We start from the raw sequence: 20,662 nt of genomic DNA, 5'->3' as shown, positions 1-20,662 counted from the left end.
TTTAGTTTTACTTTTGTTTTTATTAGTTTCAGTGTTAGGTTTAGTCCCTTTTGTATAGAGCGCATATGCCAGATGCAAGATTTAGAATTCTCAGTAGAAGTATCATTGCAATAAAAAACTAAACTTTTTTGAAAGCAGTTGACTCTCAGTCTTTTAGACATCCAAAATTTCAATAAACATGTCTATAAAAGCCTCATCAGGTCAATTATGATAACAAATTTTCCCTCTGTATTAGTATTTTTATTTTAGTTTGTTTGCAAAATTGTTTCAGTGACTTTTAGCTTTTCTTGAAAATCTAGTTTTTATTTTAGTTAAGGAAAATGTTTTTCACATCTAGTATTCATTTTCAGTTCAGCTTTATTTAACTATAATAACCTTGGCATGAGCACTCCCCTGCAAGTATGGCATTATTGTATATTGCACACATATAACCTGAAAGAGACTGGTCATCTATAGTTAATGTGGGAACCTATGTGCTGGAGTAGCATTACCCAGCACCTTGGCACCACTGACTGGTTTGTAAAGACAGCTGCACTCTTCATTGGCTAACAGCTAGTTAATTCCAAGGCATAAGTCACTGAGCTTCTGGCTTCCTGACATTTAGAATGATAAAAATTTGCAAAATGGACACAAATATGACACAAAAGGAATGACTGAGCCCATAAAATCATCAGGAAAGTGTTTACAGGGGTTAGAGCTGAAGGCAGTTTTCCCACCGACTTCTGTAGGACTAAAGTCTTTTTTCAACCACAGCGATTTGCCCCTTGTGGTCATGAAATAGAATACAGTCAAAAGTAAATCAGCATTGGCTTCACTTTTTTGGACCTGAAAGCTACGCCCATGTTTAGTTGTTTAATATTCTCAAATAAACCCTTCTGGCTTTGAACATTGTTCAGAAATGATGGCGGGCCAGTAAAGTGTAGGATAGTGAAAAGGCTCAAATTAATCTTAATCAGTAATGAAATTAATTCAAAATGCACTGATACCCCCATATTGGCCCTGCCATTCACCTATTAGCAATTAAGATGACATTCATGTGTTGTGTGAAGGCTAAATGTACAAATATTTCAAAACACTTCAGTTTTTAAAAAAAAAAATTAAATAATCTGCTTCTTGGACACAAGGTGGAGTAGGTAACATCTATTCCAAATAAAACAAGTAAAATAACACAAGTAAATATTAAAAAACAAACAAATCCACAGACCACTTGCATTTGTGTTTACCTTAAAATCTTAAAATCAGTGTTCCCTATTATTAGTTTTGAACACAGTTCCACTTTTTAAGTGGCTTATAATGGATCTATACAGTATTAGTCACAGTTTATCAAGTCTCCTGTAAGGATAATTTATACCTTAGCCTTTGTAAAGGTTAGCTTAAGAGTACTAAATGATGTTTTGACATTTGACAATTTGGCTCAAATTAATTCATATTTTAACACACAAAGAAATCTCAGATGCAAATTAGGTCAATTATTCAAGGGGAAAGCAGTACTCTGGGTTCATGCCTTAAAATTAATGAAGACAATTGTAGATCATACATGTTTTTGAATGAGTGCATTTTTGGTATTTTATTGTAGGCGGCCCATTTTATTTATTTATTTTTTTGTTCATTCAATAATTCTTCTCTATGGACAAAATAGCTCGTCTGCAGATTGCAGCTGGGATTGGTCGTCGCTTCCACTGTCAGGGGACGTTTAAGTGCTGAGCTCCGCTCTCCATTGGCTGGACACGTGTCTGGGCGTTTCACTGTGGGACTGCCCGGTTGTGTCCGGGTAAGATGGCGTTGGAAGAGCAGTGCTCGGCACCACCTCGATGGCGGTCCATATCTTTGACACACGTAGAGTTCCCCGAGGGTACGTACACTTAGCGTCTTTATGTGTCTGCTGAAGCTCTGTCGACACCGGCTGTTGTGTAATTTTTCGGGCAGTGCGTGTTTTGTTGCTGCTGAATGAACACGGCCGTCGGTGTTGCTGCCAAATTGTGAGCTGCTGTAGAACCAGCAACACAGCGGGAAATGTAACCCGGACTGCAAAATTGTGAGACAGCGTCGCATGCGCAGTTTGTCACAATGTCCACAATGAAGGCTAGTTAGCCTGCTAGCTGTCTTTATATCGTCTTCGGTATTTTCTTTCCGCTCTCTGCTAATACGCCGTGTACTGTAACGGTTATTTGACCAAACTCAAGCATTTAAAAAATAGGAAAAAAAAGTATGACTACAGTAGAAATAAATTGGTACTCCTCGTAAAGCATTGTAGCCAGCATTGTAGCTAACATACTAGCTAGTCCCATGGCCTGATACTGATCAGTGTGACTGAATCTCATTGCACGTATATGTTTGAATTGCACCCAATAATGTGCTCTGTTAGTTTAAATATGGCTTAGCTACTTAACCACACCAGCTTCCTTCTTGTAGCCACAGTGTCTTGGTCATCCGGGTTCACTGAGAGACACAACTTGTCACTCCCACCAGTGACTTCTACTGTTTATGTGCCATTTAATATCTGTAATCTGTTAATGTGTTTTAGATGATCTGACGGGACACTTGCTGGCCTACATCAGCCTCATCCCTATAGCAATTCTTGTGGGCTTTGTTACACTCATAGTGTTTAAACGGGAACTGCACACGGTGAGTCCTGCACATGTACTTGACAAAGTTGTGGTTTTAGAAAGGGCACAATGTTTAAAAGTCCGCCTGTGAAACTGTCAATTGTCTCACAGGAACTTGATCAGCATTGTCAGACAGGGCAGAAGTATGCAAACACTCGTGCATTGCCTTTTTTTTCTCATAAAACTAGATTTCCTTCTTTGGAGGGCTTCTCCTGAATGAAGGAGTGAACTGGCTGCTGAAGCACATTCTCAGAGAGCCGCGCCCATGCGCAGGTGGGTGAAGGAACAAGTTTTTTTTTTTTTTTTTTTTTTCTTTTTTATGTATAGCAGGTTGGGTTGGGCAAGCATTACAAAAACGTAACGGTAGCTAGAGTTCATCTTCTGCTATCAACCACAATATCTATTCAGGCGCACAGCACTGAAACCTGAGACTACAAATTTATCTTGCTATTATCTCTTTATCTCCGAACTGTGTGATGATGGCATCAAGATGATTCGAGAGCCCCAATTTAATATAAAAATTGGCTTATAGCATCTATTTTTTTTTTATTTTTTTTTGTCCAAAATTTTTTTGTTTTGTCAAATATTGAATTAGAGCTAAATAGAAGTACCTGTAGAAAATGCCGATATCCACTTCAGCTTTATGAGTAGTTTTATTCTTTTACTAAACCCAAAACAGTGCCTGCACTGGATACGCTGATCAGCCACAACACAAAAACCACTGGTCACCTCATTAAATGGAGAATATTGGGCTGATGGCGTTTCTCTTTAGTTTGTAGTTGCAGTCCACCTAACATGCTGCTCCTGCCTTATCCTCTTGGTGAAAGTACTCAGTTTGAGGCTACATAATAGATGTGGCCCAGTGGCTACACCCATCTTTTATTTTGTCCTAACCTCACTACTTGACAAAAACTCCTCAGGAACATAATAATAGGCCATATCCAGCCTCCAAATGTCCCAGAATTCTATCATCATCATTTGCTGGAATAACTGGAAAAAGCTCACTAAAAGACCCCACCCCACAGCACCCAGGGGATCATCTGCCATTGACCCAGAAATCCTGTGCCAATGCTCCATCTGTTTAAGAGTGGGACGTACACATTGTTAGACACATGGTATTATACTTTTGGTTGATGAATACTTCATTGAAGGGGAGAAAAGTTTTATTGGCTGATGATAATGGCTTTGTTTTCTTTTGGGTTTTTTTCCCTCTTCTTCCAGGTTTTTGGACAAGAGCATTTAATTGTTTTCTTTATGCATGATTAAAAAAACTGAATAATTTTTGGGTTTTGTTTGTCATAGCCGAACTGTTGTAAAGCTGGAGTTACTGTGGATAAATACTTTATTTTTCTTAAGAAATATAAGTAAACAAAATCATAACCTAACCTGGAATCAAAAACTGCAATCTTGTTTTCTTTAGATATACTATAATCTGAATGAATAACATGCAAAAATAACAAATCTAATACTGCTATGAGTGTTTTAAGGGGGGGGGGGGGTCATCCTAGCGAAAACTAGACATACTGCATTTTTAATCATCAATAGATTATTCACATGCTCAAAGTACACGAAAGCATGTACATAATGAGATGCATTTAAGAGTGGACTTGTAAACTTTGGTCCCTGTCCTGACCAGAGTGTTTTACATTAAGATATTACATAAAACCAATATTGTAAATTAATGTTTATAAGATTCTGTTGTCTCTCTGCAGGGGCTCACACAACCGTGCACACAGAGTATGGGATGCCCTCCAGTCATTCCCAGCTTATCTGGTTCTTTGTTGTTTACTTCTTTCTTTTCCTTTATTTAAGGTGAGTTATTTTGTTGTTGTTTGGGGAAGTTTAATGATAGAAACATAGTTGTGAAATAATTCAAATTGCAGCAGCTACTTGACAAAGTGAATTTAGTCTAGCAGTAGGACTAATGCAAACATGCAGTGTGTATTGTGTGCATCTCAAACAAGCATTTCATTTCTAGTTTTCATCTGGTGCTCAGTTTGGTTATTTGAGGTCATTACAAGAATGGTTTGGGTTATCAGTAATTATTCCACCTTAACTTTAAACTGTGCCAAACTGCTGTATATTATTATTTATTTATTTAATTTATTCCCCCGTCAGAATGCATCAAACGAACAATGCTCGATGTGTGGACCTTCTGTGGAGACACATACTGTCCATTATCCTCTTGGGCATAGCCTTATCAGTGTCATACAGCAGGTAAAATCCAATCCCTATCCTCTTCACATATCCCAGATCATTCCTAAAATATGAAGTTGATAGAAGAGTACTCTAACAAACAGTAATATTAGTACTTGCTTTACTAAAGTAGACCCTCGTTATATAGGTCTTATGCATGCACTGTACACCACATCCTTGCCCTTTTTCTTATTAACCGTTTTCTCGGCCCTTGTTATGATAAACTGGCAGGTTATTTATTTTATTTATTTATTTATTTTTGCTGGTTCAGGAGGTTCCCAGCATGTTATGTGATCATTTGTGACACTAGACTACATGCCTGTACTCTGTTTACAGATGCCCATTCAAGTCTGCACTGTCATGAGCCGTCTTTATTTGTTGAGTATGTTTAGGACTTTAGTCCATTCATGACTGTTCAGTAGTGTTACAGAGTGAAGCTGCTTCCCTCGCAGGTGATCTTTGGGGGGGAGGGAGAAACTTATTGCCGTTATTGCAACAGAAGTCGATTTAAAGTCAAGGAAGTTTTGTCCTGAATTGGCAACCATTACTGATGTGATGGGGGACGCAGAGCTCAGTGGTTCTGTATTGGCATTTCTGCCAGAAATTGCATAAGCAACACTCGATATACTTGTATATTCTTATAGTGCAGAAGCTTTTTATGTTCTCTTTTCTATAAATAATTGAGATATTGACTTTTTTTTTTTTTCTCAATTAGATGGTGGCAATTATTTGATGAAATGAAGGACTTAAGTTAACTGTCTCAACTTGTGAAGCATGAATGTCAGTAGTGGGTGTAAAACTCAGAGATGACATTTGACCAGGCTGCTCACACTTTGCAAAGAACTTGATTTCCTTTGTAACAGCATCACTTTTGCTGAGCTGATAACACTTTGAAATGGTTTGAAATGCATTTTGATTTTTTTTTTCTTCTTTTCTCTTACTCACTCACTCATTCTTCAGAGTCTATTTGTTGTATCACACCTGGAGCCAGGTTTTCTACGGTGGAGTGGCCGGTAGTACGATTGGCATAATCTGGTTCTTTATTACACAAGAGGTGCTGACACCAATATTCCCCAAAATAGCTGCATGGTAAGTAGTTCTCTCATTTTTCTGCTTCCTTCATGTGTCACAGGGGAGGGCAACTCATCCTCTGCCTGAGTTGCATGAAAATGGTCTAGTATCTATTGTCTAATGTTCATATTTTTCTTTCTTTTAAACAATTCACAGGCCAATATCAGAGTACTTCCTGGTACGAGACACAAGCCTGATCCCAAACATCTTGTGGTTTGAGTACACAGTGACCAGATCAGAGGCACGGTAAGATACTGTGGTGGTGGTAATGGCATTTCACTTGCTCTTCTACATCTGTGATTATTGAGGCCTGACTAAAACAGGTTTTCCGCTATATTGAGATTTTAGACACTTGGTGATGGTAGCAGCTAACATGTGGGCAAGCCGGTGCTAATTAGACGTGACACATTTAGAGGTCTTCCTGTTTTCTTTTTACTGTGCCGTTAACTGAATGAAAATTTGGTGAAGGAGTGTTGTTCAGCACTTTCAAAGCTTCAGTAGCGCTGAGAGCTTGAGACAAAAATATTCATGTCACGTAGCTCCCTGCTTAGCAAGACCGTTGATCCATTGAAATGTTTGGTGCTTTAAATATGACTGGGTCTCCTAATATTTTGAGTTTGCTAATTTTCTTTTTTTTTTTTTTTTCTTCCAGGAACAGACAACGAAAGCTTGGAACAAAAGTTCAGTGATCTACAAAGTTCATTTGTGAAACTGAGTTTAGGACCACACGTGCACACAGATACATTCCCATTTACAGACGCAAACAAATGTTCACTCAACCCCTCCCTCCCCCCAACCAAAAAATGGCAAAAACAGTAAACACAAAAACGACACTGGAGAACCATCATCTGGACTGACGTGGTTGCAAAGGAGTAAAGAGCAAAAAAACAAACACAAAAAAAAAATATTTACAGGTGGCAGGAGTGCCTGGACCTGGCCCGGAGCCTACAGCCTGAGCAAGTCCGTCCCCACGCCTCTCCTCCTTGTACAGCTTGCCTAAAAATGCTCTTCAGTGCATGCAAGACTGTGTAAGAGGCATACTATTTAATGATAGATTAATATATATATATTTTAACTATAAACTCACGCTGACAGTAACGGTGTGTTGCAAGAGCTTCAAGGGGCCAATTACAGGAGCCCAAGCTCAAGTTTCAAACAGATTGATGGGCGTCATTGCAGCATGTACTTAGTGATTCCTTTTTTTTTTCTTTTTTTTTTTTCTTCCCTTTAAAAGAAATATTCTGATGCATACTATAGCTGGTGGGGTGGGTGGGTTGATTATGGCTTTGTTAGGGGTGATGTGGAGTCGACCATTTTTCATTGTTATAGACTAGAGAATGAACAGTTTCTAAAATTGGTTATGATGTAGTATAAATATGAATTTGCACTTTGTTAAATTTACAAGTTAAAATAAGACTAACACTAGTTAGGGAAGGTCATTCATGATACTTGTCTTTTTCCCTCATTGGGTTTTGCTTTGTGTCTCTGCCAGTCCTCATAATAATGATATTAGACTCCAAAGCTGATCTGTAAGCAGTGTAAATTTAATGAACCTTCTGAACTAACAAGCTATAAGTTATGGTTTCTGTTCATATCAACCTTTAAGTGGCACAGCAGTGGGTTTGAGTTATTCTTTTGTTGTTGAACACACTTTGGACCGAGGTGTTTTGTTAATGCCTCTTGCATAGTAGCAGCCTGGGAACAGAATTCTGGGATTTGTAATTTTTTTTTTTTTTTTTTTTTTTTTTTTCTTTTCTGCAGTTGCGGAGACCCTTGTTAAAATTTTCCTTCTCCCCACTTTTCCCAACACAACATTCCATATCAGATAGTGAGAAAATAAGTGCTGAGGGTGGACTTTTTTTCATTTTTTTTTTTTTTTTTTTTTTTTTTTTTTTCTTCTCTCAAGACAGGAAAAAATCCTCAGGTCAGTAGTAGCATGTGATTATGCTTATTCCTCAAAGCCTGCGGCAGCTGATGTTGGAAGCTGTCAAGTGAGCGCCGAAGCTGATTTTAAGTGTCACCATTAGCTCCACAAAGGGAAGTAGATCTCTTAGTTTGTTTTGGGTTTTTTTTGTTTGTTTTTTTTTGTTTTGGTTTCTTGGTTTTTTTCCATGTGTAACCTATATCAGGCTGAATAAAAATGTGTTTATGTACAAGTGATGGTCAAATGTCTTACTTTGAAATATAGTGACACCTTGTAATGGCTAACACATTCACTTGACTAGCAAAAGGTTGCTGGTTTGATTCCAGCCCTTTGGGGTTGAGTTAGGAAGGGCAAGGCCAGTGTGAAGTTGCCAAATCAAACATGAACAGCTACCTGCTGTAGTGACCCCACTGTGACCATGGATCAGCGGAAAATGGTTTCTTTTCTTACATATAAAATTTTACTTTGTAGCATATTTATTGAGCCAATATGGCACTTAAACAATAAGACAAACACTACTCTGTTTTAGAAAAAAAAAGTTCAGCTTGGTTATAATTTACAATTTGGACTGCTACATCTTTTCCAGCATTCTCAGAAAAAAAAAAACATTCTGACTTTCAAAAAAAAAAAAAAAAAAGACATCCTCACTTTTTCCAGTGGCCCTGATCCTCTTCTGTAGCCTACAAAGTTTTACCAGAATTCACTCAAAACTTTTCAAGCTATTGTGTTTGCAGACATAATGACACACATGCAAATGATGCCAAAGGCATAACCTTGGCTGAAGTTATTACAAGCAATGACACACACAGTACGTGTCATTGCAAATTTTGATAGGAAAATGTTAAATGTGCAGTGATTTATTGAAATTTGCAAACATACATGGAAATGCAGTAAACAAGGCAAAAACAGTTTGCACATTTCCAGCAAGTCTGAAAGTCAATATTTGGTACGACCGTCTTTATTCTCCAACATAGCCTGAGCTCTCTTGGGCAACTTTTTTTCAGCTTTGTTTCTTAAAGAAGTCTTAAGGAATAGTTTTCCAGGTTTCTTGTTGGACATTCAAAGCTTTTCTTTTGATTTTGTCTACCTTTTGTTCTTTTCTCTGTTAAGATGATCCTGCATTGCTTTAATAATGTTGAGGTCCATGCTCTGGGGAGGCCAATCTGTGACCAGTGGTGGTCCATTGTGTCGCTTCTATCCAGCTATTCTGTTACTGTTTTAGCAGTGTGCTTGGGATCATTGTCATGCTGTAAAATGAAGCCAGTCCTGATGACATGCTTCTCAGATTTTATTGCTGGATAGATTAAAATCTGACAGTATTGATATGATTATTTATGAGTCGATCAGTTTTGAAAGCATCCTTGACACTATCATCAGTGTCATCACTCTAACATGTTTAAACGAATCACTTGTTTCCCCAGTCCCCCTTACTCTGCTGTAAAATGACAGTGAAACATTGTTGTGGAAAATATGTTAAAATTCAGTTTTTTGCTTCATTTGCCAGAGACTGGGGAATTTAAACATGTACCGTATGTTAACACGATATGACCCAGTGTTGGTGACAAATCCATGCATCCGTCTGTTTAGTTGAAACAACGAACAAGCTCTCTGTCTTGTTAAGGGAACTTCATGCACTTCTCTTCCTCTATTCCCCAAAGTGACTGCTGAACACTGCTGAGAAAATACTTCAGGCATATCCTCACGACTTGCACGGCTCAAAAGAAACGTCTGCCCTATTTAAACGACCCATTCCATTTTTGATTCACTTTTCAGGTCCTACCTCAGGCTATCCCCAAACACCCATTGGGAACAAGAATAGCCTAAATTATGAAGACTGCAGTCTATTTCTGTTCCTTCAAGCTATTACTTCTGTGTTGCACTGTTCAGTTAAGCAGCAAGCACTCCTGAAGAAAAACTCTTTGGATGTGATTCAGAGGAATGGCTCAGAGCTGTTTGGTCAGTCTCCACTCCAAATATGTCAGATGTTTAATTCTGGTTCTTCATAGTTCATCAAAAAATGAAGGCATCAAACTCTTGAATTAAGAGTCACAGAGGTATCTTGAACTTAAAGAAATGTAAATCAAAACAGAAACCTCTCGGCACTATTGTGATCAACTCAGCCAGACTTCTGTTTTTTAAGCGGTTAATAATGTTAAACGTGTGACCAGCTATCTCAAACAGGAGAAAGGTAAAATTGTTTCTTTTAGGAAGAAAAAGTGGTTGGGCCTATTTATTAAAGGGGAAATGAGATGATGCAAAAATAATTATTCATCTTAAGTTTAAGTTTGTTTCCTGTTTTGTTTTTAAAACCTCACCATCTCCAATTCCTGCCTTTGAGTACTTTTCCAGCACTCCCACCTTTGTGTATTTAGTCTACATGTTCACTTTTTACCACAACTACTTCTTGTCAGATGCCCTGCCTTTGTACTGACAGGATCATCAAACTGTTTATTAAACCACATTGAAAGTAATGATTGAGTTTTAAACTTTTTTCATCCTACTAAACCCTTCTATTGAGTTCATATTTGTCCAGCCAACCCGCTGAAGTTTAAACAGAACATCAAAATGGACAAGAAAGGTGATTTAAGTGGTTGTTCGAACCCGACCAGCTGGTGTGAGTTTTTCAGAAAGTGCTGATCTGCTGGGATTTCCCCACAAAACAACCTTGCAAAAAAACAAAAAAAGCTAAAAAAGATGAGATGTTTCCAAGTCCACGGATCTCAAACTCAGTGGGAGGGAGTTCCAGAGTTTGGGGGGTTACTGATGCAAAGGCTTTCGTTCTCATCCTTGTATGACGTACAGCCAGCAGGCCCTGATTACGTCACCTCAGGGACCTGTTGGGGATGCATTGATGAAAAAGTTCACTGATGTATGTCAGTGCTTGTCCATCCAGGGCTCTAAAAGTCAAAACCAGAATCTTAAAGTTGACCCCGAAGTAATAGGATACTCCGTGTATCAACCATTTGTGACAGCTTGTTTTGATACTTCTTAAATTTGACACTTGTTTTTATATTAAAACGTGTTTTAAGAGCTCTTAAGAAGGCTTCTGCTCTTTGTGCAGACAATAATCAACATGAAATTTCTTCTATAGACCACTCTGTAAATATCCTCAGTTGTTCCCTCTGATGTTGCAAAACCATTAGATGCACCACTGTCACATCGGTTGACGTGTTCATCAGCCTAAACATGAACATTGTTGTAAATCCTACATACAGCATCCTGCCGCTGTGAATACTTGCATCGCCAAAAATGTATCAGTCCACAGATGAAAATAGTCCCAAACAAATGCATTATTTAGTCCTGCTAAAAACTACAATGCCCAGCATATTCATGGAGAACAAATGGCTTCAGACTAATGCATTTCCAGCCTTTTTGTTTGTTTGGGGTGGGGTGGGGGATGGATTCTGCGCACCTACTGATGTGCGCTTTAATTAGTTCCCCGGAGAACAAATTAAATTGCTAATCAAACAGCAGCCCCAGTTAGATTAGTAAGCTGCTGTGTAATTCAGCTCCTCCACAGTGGAATGATTTGTTGGGATCTTGTGTGCCATGTTAATCGCTTAACGGCTGGCTGACATGTATAAATGGTACGTACCGATTTCAGCGAGGCTTTGTATTGTGTCGTGTTAGCCTGGCATTTTGCTTTTGTAATGGCAGCTAATGACAGATGTGAGTTGTGCCAACCTGTGGCTGTGCGAAACCGAGACAAACAAAATGTCAAGCTCCTCATTCCTGTACAAATGACGTCATCACATGGTGGCGTGCTCGGAAGGGTAAATATTATTTGTATGCACAATCTGAACATGATAAAAAAAAAAGGACAGAGAATAAATCAAGTTTACTGGTTGTATTTTACAAGCTTATTTGTATTTGTCCCCTGATTTGGTTTCTTTCTCCTTTAAAAGCTAACCAGGCTTCTGTGAATAAAGGGCTGCCTCAACATTTATTACAACAAACACAATGGCTATCTTTCTAAGTTGACATTTCTGTAAGATTTTTACTTTCAGACAAGTTACATTTGTGCCAGCAGACACTGGCAAGAATTACAGTGTGTAATCTCACTGGAGGTTGGCAGCAACTTTGAGTGTGTTCTGTCTTGGCAATGGAAGCTGTTCAACATCTCTGTTCAGATTTAAAGAAATCAAGAAGCTTATAAAGGCTCCTTTCCCTTTCTGCAGTATTTACATGGTAAGAGTCGTACCATGATTTGACACAGTGATTCCAAAGAGTCTTCAGACAGTTAAATTATCAGCAAATTTCAGTGAAGTCCACAAGGCTTATTATTATCCTTAATTTGCTACATAAACTGTGTAAAACAAGCATTTACAACCAGTCTACATAAGTGATGTCCTACTGAAATAAATCGCCCCTTTAAAATACCGGCGACCACCAGTGCTACCCATCAGCCTCCTCGTAGACGTGCCTATGGAATCAATTTCAAAATCCTCTTGACCTCCGACCTTGAACTTGAGGTCAAGGTCACTGTAGATCCCATCAGGGCGGATTTACTGTGGTGGCATGAGGTGGCCACCCCTAGTGCCACCCTGATTTTGCATATGGCAGTGTTGTTTATGAACATAAGATAGCATTAACACTTGGAACCTAGCTACAATTAACACTGAATATGAATTCTAAAACTGAATATATACATATTGTAACTCCCCTTCTTTGAAAAATGGTTTACTCGAAACTTCAAAATGGCATAAGGATAAGTGTTATTAACCCAATAAATCAAAATGAGGTTTACATTTTTGGTGAAAAATACATAATTTTGTTCATGACAGAGTAGATTTCTGACTTTCTTCTGTCAATTTAAGCATGTAACACTTATGTATGTCCAACGCCGCCCATCTGGTGGGGTGATGTCAATACCCCAAACTAAGTGCTTTCTATCTAACATTCACACTGCAATGAACACACTGAGAGCAACTCAGGGTTTAGTATCCTTCCCAAGGATACTTTGGCTGGAGCAGTCAGGGATTGAACTGCCAGCTTTCCAATTAGTAGAAGACCTGCTGTACCTACTGAGCCACAGCTGCCCCAGAAAGTGAGGCAAGTTAGATTAACTTATTTGTTTTTAGTAAGAATTACTTAAGGTTGATGCAGTCATTTGAAAAAAAGTTTTCACAGGGCTTAAAAAAGCTTGTAAAATCACCATAAACAGCAATAAACGTGCAGTGTTTGTTTTCTGTATGAATTTATCAGTCACTTACATTGTTATGGAGGGATTTTGGACCACTCTTCCTTAAAACATTGCGTTGGCTTGTTGATGCACAGCTCTCTTAGGGTCCTCCTACGGCATTTCAGTCAGGTTTATGTCTGGACTTTGACTCGGCCATTGCAGCACCTCGATTCTTTTCTTTTTCAGCAGTTCTGTTGTAGATTTGCTTTGTACCACTGTGCTCGATAGTTGGTTTGAAGTGCTGGTGCTAATTTGAGATGTTCGGTTGTCTCCAAATGTAGTGCTGAGCATCATCCCCAAACATCTTCACTTTGGTCTCATTTGTATGCTGCACTGTCAGTGAACTTTAACATGCCGACTCAGCGTTATAGAGCCTGAGATGTAAGCGTTTAGGCTTTTTGCCAGCTTCTCGACATTGCACAGTCTGAACATGGGGTGAATTTGCTGGGACATCCACTCCTGGTAAGATTATGGCATTGTGTTAACACACACTTGAATGCTCCAGACCTGGATTCTGCTTTTATAGCAGAGCTTACACTTCCTGATCAGGTGCATTTGATTAGCAGCGCCTAGCTGCTACTTACCCTCTTAGTTCTGATGAAAGCAATCAGGATGTAATTAGTTTTGTATCAGCTGTAGCACTGGTATCACATTGCTGTAAGTCACATGAACCTAAGAGTGTAACGAGGCAAAGAAGCTCTACTTAATTACAAGTTAAATGAACGTCAAAATGAGTTTATTAAATGGTAGTTAAATCAGTGTTCCTGTCCCTGTGTGGTGTGTGGGGCACCCAAATACAAGAAAATCTTTACATTATATACAAAATGTAGATATTATGTTTAAGTTAATGTTATTTTTTCTCTCTCGAGGCATGCAGTGAGTTTACATTTTTAAATAATAAATAAAGGTAAGTGAATTTGTCACAGAAAGACAACTTTCTAAAAGGCAACAGCATAAATTTAGAAGAACATATCTACTGAGAATTGGACGATCTTGGAACTGGATAGTAGAATGAAACTGCAAAAAATGGCAAAGACAAGTGAAGTATGCTCAGAGAAAAGGTCAAAAACAGAGAAGGCTACTCTCTTTGTCAGCAAAAAAACAAAAAGAAAAAACTTTTTCTATCCTCCACAGATGGGAATATTGTCAAGGACTGAAAACAGGCAGACCCAGAAATACCAACAGCAGATTGGAGCACAATCTGAGTGAAGCATGAAAGACTGCTTTGGAGATGAACAAAATGTCCTAATAAAACCTAATGTACTCACAGTTTTATGATCAACAAGGAATAAATAATGATGTTCATGCAAAGAATCATAGCAACACTTTAACCCTATATTCATATTATGTGTGTGTGTGTATATATATATATATATATATATATATATATATACATATATATATATATATATATATATATATATATATATATATATATACATATATATATAATTATAATTATTAGACACTCAAACTGCAATATTTATTGAAGCCAAATACTTTATCTTCATCTTGAACATCAATCCCAAATACATACAAGTGTGGTATCTTCCTTTAAAAAAAGTAAAATCATTTGCTTAGATGTCTGATTGCCAAATAAATTAAATTCAGTTATTGAAGTTAGTGTGGCTCATTGTATTGAAACTTTGTATCCTCATATTGGGAAATGTTGACTTTATTGTGTTATGCTGTGAAAGAACCCGATGACTGCATATGTGCACCCCCATTACTTAGAGATGTGTGACTGCTATGGAACAAAGTAATAACTTCCTGCTCATAGAAGAAGCTTAATATATATACTTATTAGGTTCAGCAAATCACAAATGGCTAGGAGAAATTAAAAATGGATTGCAAACAGGAGCTCGGGTTTAAGGATATTAAAAACAGGATTCAGTCTCTAGGAAAAATGGAAATAATGATTTTTAGTATATTTTGTATGTTTTCCTCTATTTGCATACCTAATGAAGGTATTTTTCAGCATTTAGATAACATATGCTCTAACTACAACTATAATTCAGTCTACATGCTATGGTGGAACAAACCTATGTATTCTGTATGCTTTATATTTGACTTTACTGTTGAATGAGTACCACTAGATGGCACCCAGCGCACATTGGCAGTGAGCAGGTTGCCGTCACACACACAAAGATAGTACAGGTTTATTGGAACTCACCACCAATCAAAACACAAACACTGCACCAATTTGCACCTGCTGTGTGGCACAGTTAAATTAAATAAAACACAATGGAAAAAGAAAAAACCCCCAAAACAAAATACAACAAAAAGGGCAGTGGGAGTGTTTTTGGGAGAGGTTAATGTGACAGAACAGCTGTGAAGAATTGCACTTACACACTTAAAAGAAGCAAAGGATTCATTGGTGTTGTGACAGAGAAAAAGCTGCAAGTTAATGTGTGTTTTAATCATGTGATTCATATAATACTGTATGTACGTTTGACATTAGCCGTTTACTATTAGCTTGTCACGTTATTGTCTTCCAAAAACCACTCCCACTGTGTTTTCCGAGTTGTTGTTTTTTGTGTGCTTTTGACGCATTTTTCATTTGCTGATGTTTTTTGAAAAAAAAAAAAAAAATGCAGTGGATATGACCTTTCAGGGCCACTGTAGTTTATGCTTCAGATTTGTTGAGTGAAATCCCATTTAATACTCTGTCTCTGTGCATTGCACTTGCACAGTTCTGAAATTTGCTTGTAAACTATATTTGCTAACAATAGCTGATAAGAACTCCAGCCTCTCATCTAAATATGGTAACTTGCAGCTCCCAAATACTAACACAGCATCCTCCAAAATGCTAAAGAAAAATGGAATTCCAAAATCACTGGGTGATGGCTCTGTCCATCTTTGATATATAGTCCAAATACCACAACAAGACTGATATCACCTTAAAAAATCTAAGTGTTTCACAAAATACTTTGGCAGTATTCTTGATGGCTTCCTCACACGGATTTCTTTTTCTCCTTTTCTTGTTCAATAGTGTTTAATATGTTGGGAGCGACTGTCTTAATCCTAGCTCACTGGGTTCATTGATTAAGTCATAAGTCAGTTGATATACAGCCAGTTCATGAGAAATACAGTATGAGAAAATATGGCGAAAGTTCACCCTCACGTTGGTTTGATTTGATTATCCTGATTTTGTTTCCAGTTTGTGGATGACAACAACACAACTCTCTGTTTTATTTTTCAAACAGAAGATCTTGCAGGTGTATAAATTCTTGCTGTACTGCACACTGAGAAGCTATGGGGAGACACAACACGTGTGGAGCACTGGAACACATAATACAACCAAAACCACTGTGCATCACTGGATACAGGAAACTCCCAACAACCTGCTGTTTTGAGCATCCTGGTGTCCAGCCCTCACAATATGATTTTCACATTTTGCCTATTTTCCTGCTTCCGGCACATTGAACTGTTCACTTCCTGCCTGTTTGGTCCAAGTCCTTGATAGGTAGGATATGAGCAGATAAACAATGTTATTCTTTCCACTTTCAGCAGCTTTAATGTTGTTGGAAAACTATTTGACCAGTCTAACTGATCAAACTGGAGCTAATTTTGACTTACTGGGCATTTTAGTGTCTAGTGGTGCAAATTCTTCTATAGCTGAATGAAAAAGAAAGTTAGTGTTAAAAAAGTTAGTTGGTAAAAAGAAAGCGAAAAATGAAGATTCAACAGCATCTTGAACCATCTTTAGCAGCAATAGCATGCAGTATTTGTTTTCTGTATGACTTTATGAGTATTTTTTCATTATTGTGTAGAAATTTCAGTTCACGGAGGTGTAGGCATTCATTTAAATACAGCCGTCCTAAGGTTCCACCACAGCATTTCAATCAGATTGGAGTCTGGGGGATTGTAAGATCTTGATTCTTGTCTTTTTCAGCAATTCTGTTGCAGACAGTCTGATCTTGGAATGAGTTTCTGGGAATGTCCACTCCTGGGAAGATTGTGGTATTTGGGTTAACACACATCTGAATGCATCAAGCCAGCAAACTGCAAAAACCTTTGCTTTTACAGAGCTGCTCGTACTTATTGATGATGAATTAATCAAATAATTAGATTAGCAGTACCTGGCTGCTACTAACCTTCTTATTTTGTATGGAAGCAGTCGGGATATAATTAGTTTTATATCAAGGATAACACTGGTATCAGATTGCTGTAAGTCACATCATCTCAAAAGTGTAACAAAGTAAATGAGCTCAACTTAATCTGAGGGTAAATGAACTTGGTTTATTTATTTATTTGTAAAAATACATTCAGAAAATATCACATGAATGACTTTATTCATATATTAATTTGTTCCCCATTTAAGTGGGCAGAGGTCCCTGTGTGGTGAATAGGGGACCTTAATCTAAGAGAATCTTAACATTACATACAAAATGTAAAAACTTAATTCCTATGGAGGCAGTAAGGATGTACTCTGTTTTTTCCACAGGACCACACAGAGTCCAGGGAGAAATTTCATTTTCACACGAGTCTATTTATTAAAGAAATTTCTCTAGCTGTTAGCTCTACCTGTTAAATAGAGCTGTAAAAACTTCATTTCGTGCAGTCAAAATCATCTGTCATATGCATCGCTGGCTATTCAGCCTGCTTTAATTAAATGTGATTTAAGCAGGCTGGGGAGTTATTTCTAAGAAGATAGATTATGGCATGTTGCTGCACTAAAATTATGATAACTGATTTGCAATTAAATACCGGAGAGAATGTTTTACAGCTCTAATGCATTTTTTTTACATGCAATACAATAGGGATTTAAATTCAAGATATAAATGAATTGATAAAGTAATTAAATGCATCTCATTTTGTTTTGTTTGAATAGAAACTGAAGTAACTGATGGAAGCTTTTGTGGTAAATGGAAGAAGAGTAACTGGAATAAAAATACGTTCCCATCTTAAATGTAGTGTAGTAATAGGATGAATTACCATAAAATGGAAGTACAAATATTAAAAAGTCTGATGCGCTTCAGTAAATATCATTTATGTAAGTAAACATAATTTTCGTGTAAATACTTTTAATGGCCGGACCTCTCTCCCTGTCTTTACATAGGCTTTCCACTTGGGGGCAACAAACACTCACCTGCACGGATTGGTTGGTTCAAGGACAAAACCGCTATTTAAAGGACAAAAAACTAAGGTAATTGATATCGTCATTAAATGTTACTGAAGTCTACTATTAGTTTCACTACACATCTAACAAATGGCTGGTAGACTTAAGAAGTGAAAGACTTTGTAAAAGCTTTGATTGCTGAGATTTCTTTTTTAGACCTGTCCTCTCACCTCCAACAGTTTTATTCTTTATTTAGACACAGAGAGAGAACACTGAGGGAAAGAGACAAGAGTCTCCGACAGGTCCCGCTCCTGGGCCAGTTTCTAAACGTGTACTTCTATTTTTACACAATATCAAGCTCATGTTGCAATTTTAATATTCTCGAGGATGGAACAAACAGAGCAGTGGTACAGTTCTCAAGCTGTGGTCTGGCACTATTTATACCAGATATTGGTGTGCGTGAAACATCTGTTTATGTAGCCTACAGCTGCTTTTGTGAAACCCCAACACATTCTTATTCCCAAGGCATCACATAGTGATGCTTGTTCGGAAACCTTGGGTGTCAAATTTTAAAGCACTGGGAAACCCTGTAGCATAAAGGTAGCATTATGTCGCATTGTAAGCAGCTGTTTTTGACTGTTTTGCTTTTTTATCAATTAGCTCTGAGTACCTATTCTGCTTGTTTAGATTACTGATAAAACAATGCACTATATTGCCACAAGTATTCACTCAAGCATCCAAATCATTGAAATTGATATGTTTCAATCACTTACATGGTCACAGGTGTAAACAAAACAAAAAAACACAGAGGCATGCAGACTTCTTCTACAAGCATTTGTTAAAGAATGAGTCGTTCTCAAGAGCTCAGGGAATTACTTGCTATTAAATATTCCATAGTCAACTGCTAGTGCTATTTTAACAAAGTGGAAGTGATTGAGAACAACAGCAACTTGGGCACAAAGTGGTAGACCATGTAAAATCACAGAATGGGGTCTGTGGAAGCTGAGATTCATAGTTAGCAGAGGTTGCCAACTTTCTGCCAAGTCAATCACTCCAGACCTACAAACTTCATGTCATCTTCACATTAGCTCAAGAACACAGCGTAGAGCTTCACGGAGAAGTTTTCCATGGCCAAGCAGCTGCATCCAAGACTTAAATTGCCATACTCAATGCAAAGTGTTGAATGCAGTGGTATAAGCACATCGTTACTGGACCATTGTTACGCCGGTTTATTGTCGGTTTATGTCCAACAATAATTTCACGGACCAGCCTTTAAGGTGTTGTAGATAAATACAACAAAATAAAACCAGTACCAGTACAAAAAAACAATTATTCACAACACAAGGGAAAAGAAATAACACTCAAAACTCATAAAAATCCTGAAAACCATAAATTTCACAACCGAGCCTCAACCTGGTACCAAAACGACTCACGGACCGGCCCAGGGGTTGGGGACCACTGCTCTAGAGCACTAGAAATGTGTTTTCTTCAGTAACGAATCACGCCTCCCCGTCTGGCAATATGGGGAGGCAGTTGTGACTGTGGCTACGTCCACACTGATCTCTCTGTTTTGGCCTCCCGTCCACAGCGAAAACGCAGACTTTTGAAAACGATGACGCATGTTAGTCATATGATGCAGTCATGTGACCAATTAAACTAAGATAGCAGAGGGCATTATACAGCAGTTGTTTTGTTTGCTCTCAATTTTGACAGCCCCATTGAAGATTAATATCAGTTTGTACATGCTCCAGATAGCTTTTCTTCAAATTCTTTAACTCTCAATTGCTTTTGCAACTTAGTACTTTTGTGTTACTCGCAGCAACAGCTCCACCTCATTGTTAGTCCATTTAGAAAGAGCCAGAAAGTGAATAAGCGGCAGACAGAAATGAGGCAGGTCGAATCTTCTTGCGTTTACTGCGGTACTGGAACGTGAGTGTTTTCGGCCGTTTCAATGTGGACGTGCAACTCTGTAAAAATGACTGAAAACGCTAGTGTGGACGCGGAGCGTTTTCAGACGAAAACGCCGTTTTCAAATCTATCCGGGCTAGTGTGGACGTAGTCTGTATTGTGCCTAGCGTAAAGTTTGGAGTAGGGGGATTATGGTGTGGGGTTGCTTTACAGGAGCTGGGCCCCCTTAGTTCTTAATACTTCAGCATACCAGGACATCCCCAAACTGACTTTACAAATATGCTTCTGGAAGAATGGTCAAGAATTCCCATAAACGCTCCTAAACCTTGTAGAAAGCCTTCCCAGAAGAGTTGAAGGTGTTATAGCTGCCATTAGATTAAACCCTGTGGATTAGGAATTGGATGTCACTGAAGTTCTTATACATATAAAGACAAATGAGCAAATACAGTGTAGTTTGGGTTAATATACAGCCTTTTACACTGGTTTTCAAAACCACATGTTAGAACTAACATCTGATATCTGCAAGAGGCTTTTACTTCGATTTATTTATTGGCAACAGTGACTGACACCAGCTGATAGCATATGGCATTTATGTAAAGCCCTTAGGGTGCTGCTTTATCAAAGCTGCCCGCACCTCAGTGATATACACTATGTTCCAGATTTACTAATGCGTTGTGCCAGCGCAAACTGGGCTTTGACTTCCAAAAACCCCC

The 20,662-nt window shown here is 38.1% G+C and overlaps 1 protein-coding gene and 1 long non-coding RNA gene across 2 annotated transcripts in view; both read left to right on the top strand.

Moving 5' to 3' along the window:
• Positions 1 to 1,717: 1,717 nt before the first annotated feature.
• On the top strand, positions 1,718 to 8,029 carry dolpp1 (dolichyldiphosphatase 1). The gene is made up of 8 exons (XM_084935600.1): positions 1,718 to 1,852; positions 2,525 to 2,625; positions 2,795 to 2,879; positions 4,319 to 4,418; positions 4,725 to 4,823; positions 5,763 to 5,891; positions 6,030 to 6,119; positions 6,526 to 8,029. Exons 1-8 carry the CDS (start codon positions 1,777 to 1,779, stop codon positions 6,560 to 6,562), a joined length of 717 nt encoding a protein of 238 aa, XP_084791726.1. The 5' UTR covers positions 1,718 to 1,776; the 3' UTR covers positions 6,563 to 8,029.
• A 3,162-nt stretch (positions 8,030 to 11,191) lies between these two features.
• LOC146383971 (uncharacterized) overlaps positions 11,192 to 20,662 on the top strand; it is a 31,056-nt gene continuing 21,585 nt past the window's right edge. The window contains exons 1-2 of the long non-coding RNA XR_014800793.1: positions 11,192 to 11,384; positions 18,042 to 18,128. This is a non-coding gene — a long non-coding RNA (uncharacterized LOC146383971). The remainder of the gene's footprint in view (positions 11,385 to 18,041; positions 18,129 to 20,662) is intronic.

Source organism: Perissodus microlepis, chromosome 7 (assembly GCF_051167445.1).
Source record: "Perissodus microlepis isolate ML-2025 ecotype Zambia chromosome 7, ASM5116744v1, whole genome shotgun sequence".
Classification (NCBI taxonomy): Eukaryota; Metazoa; Chordata; class Actinopteri; order Cichliformes; family Cichlidae; genus Perissodus; species Perissodus microlepis.
Note: the sequence above shows the minus strand (reverse complement) of the source record. Positions and strands in the feature narration are given on the sequence as shown.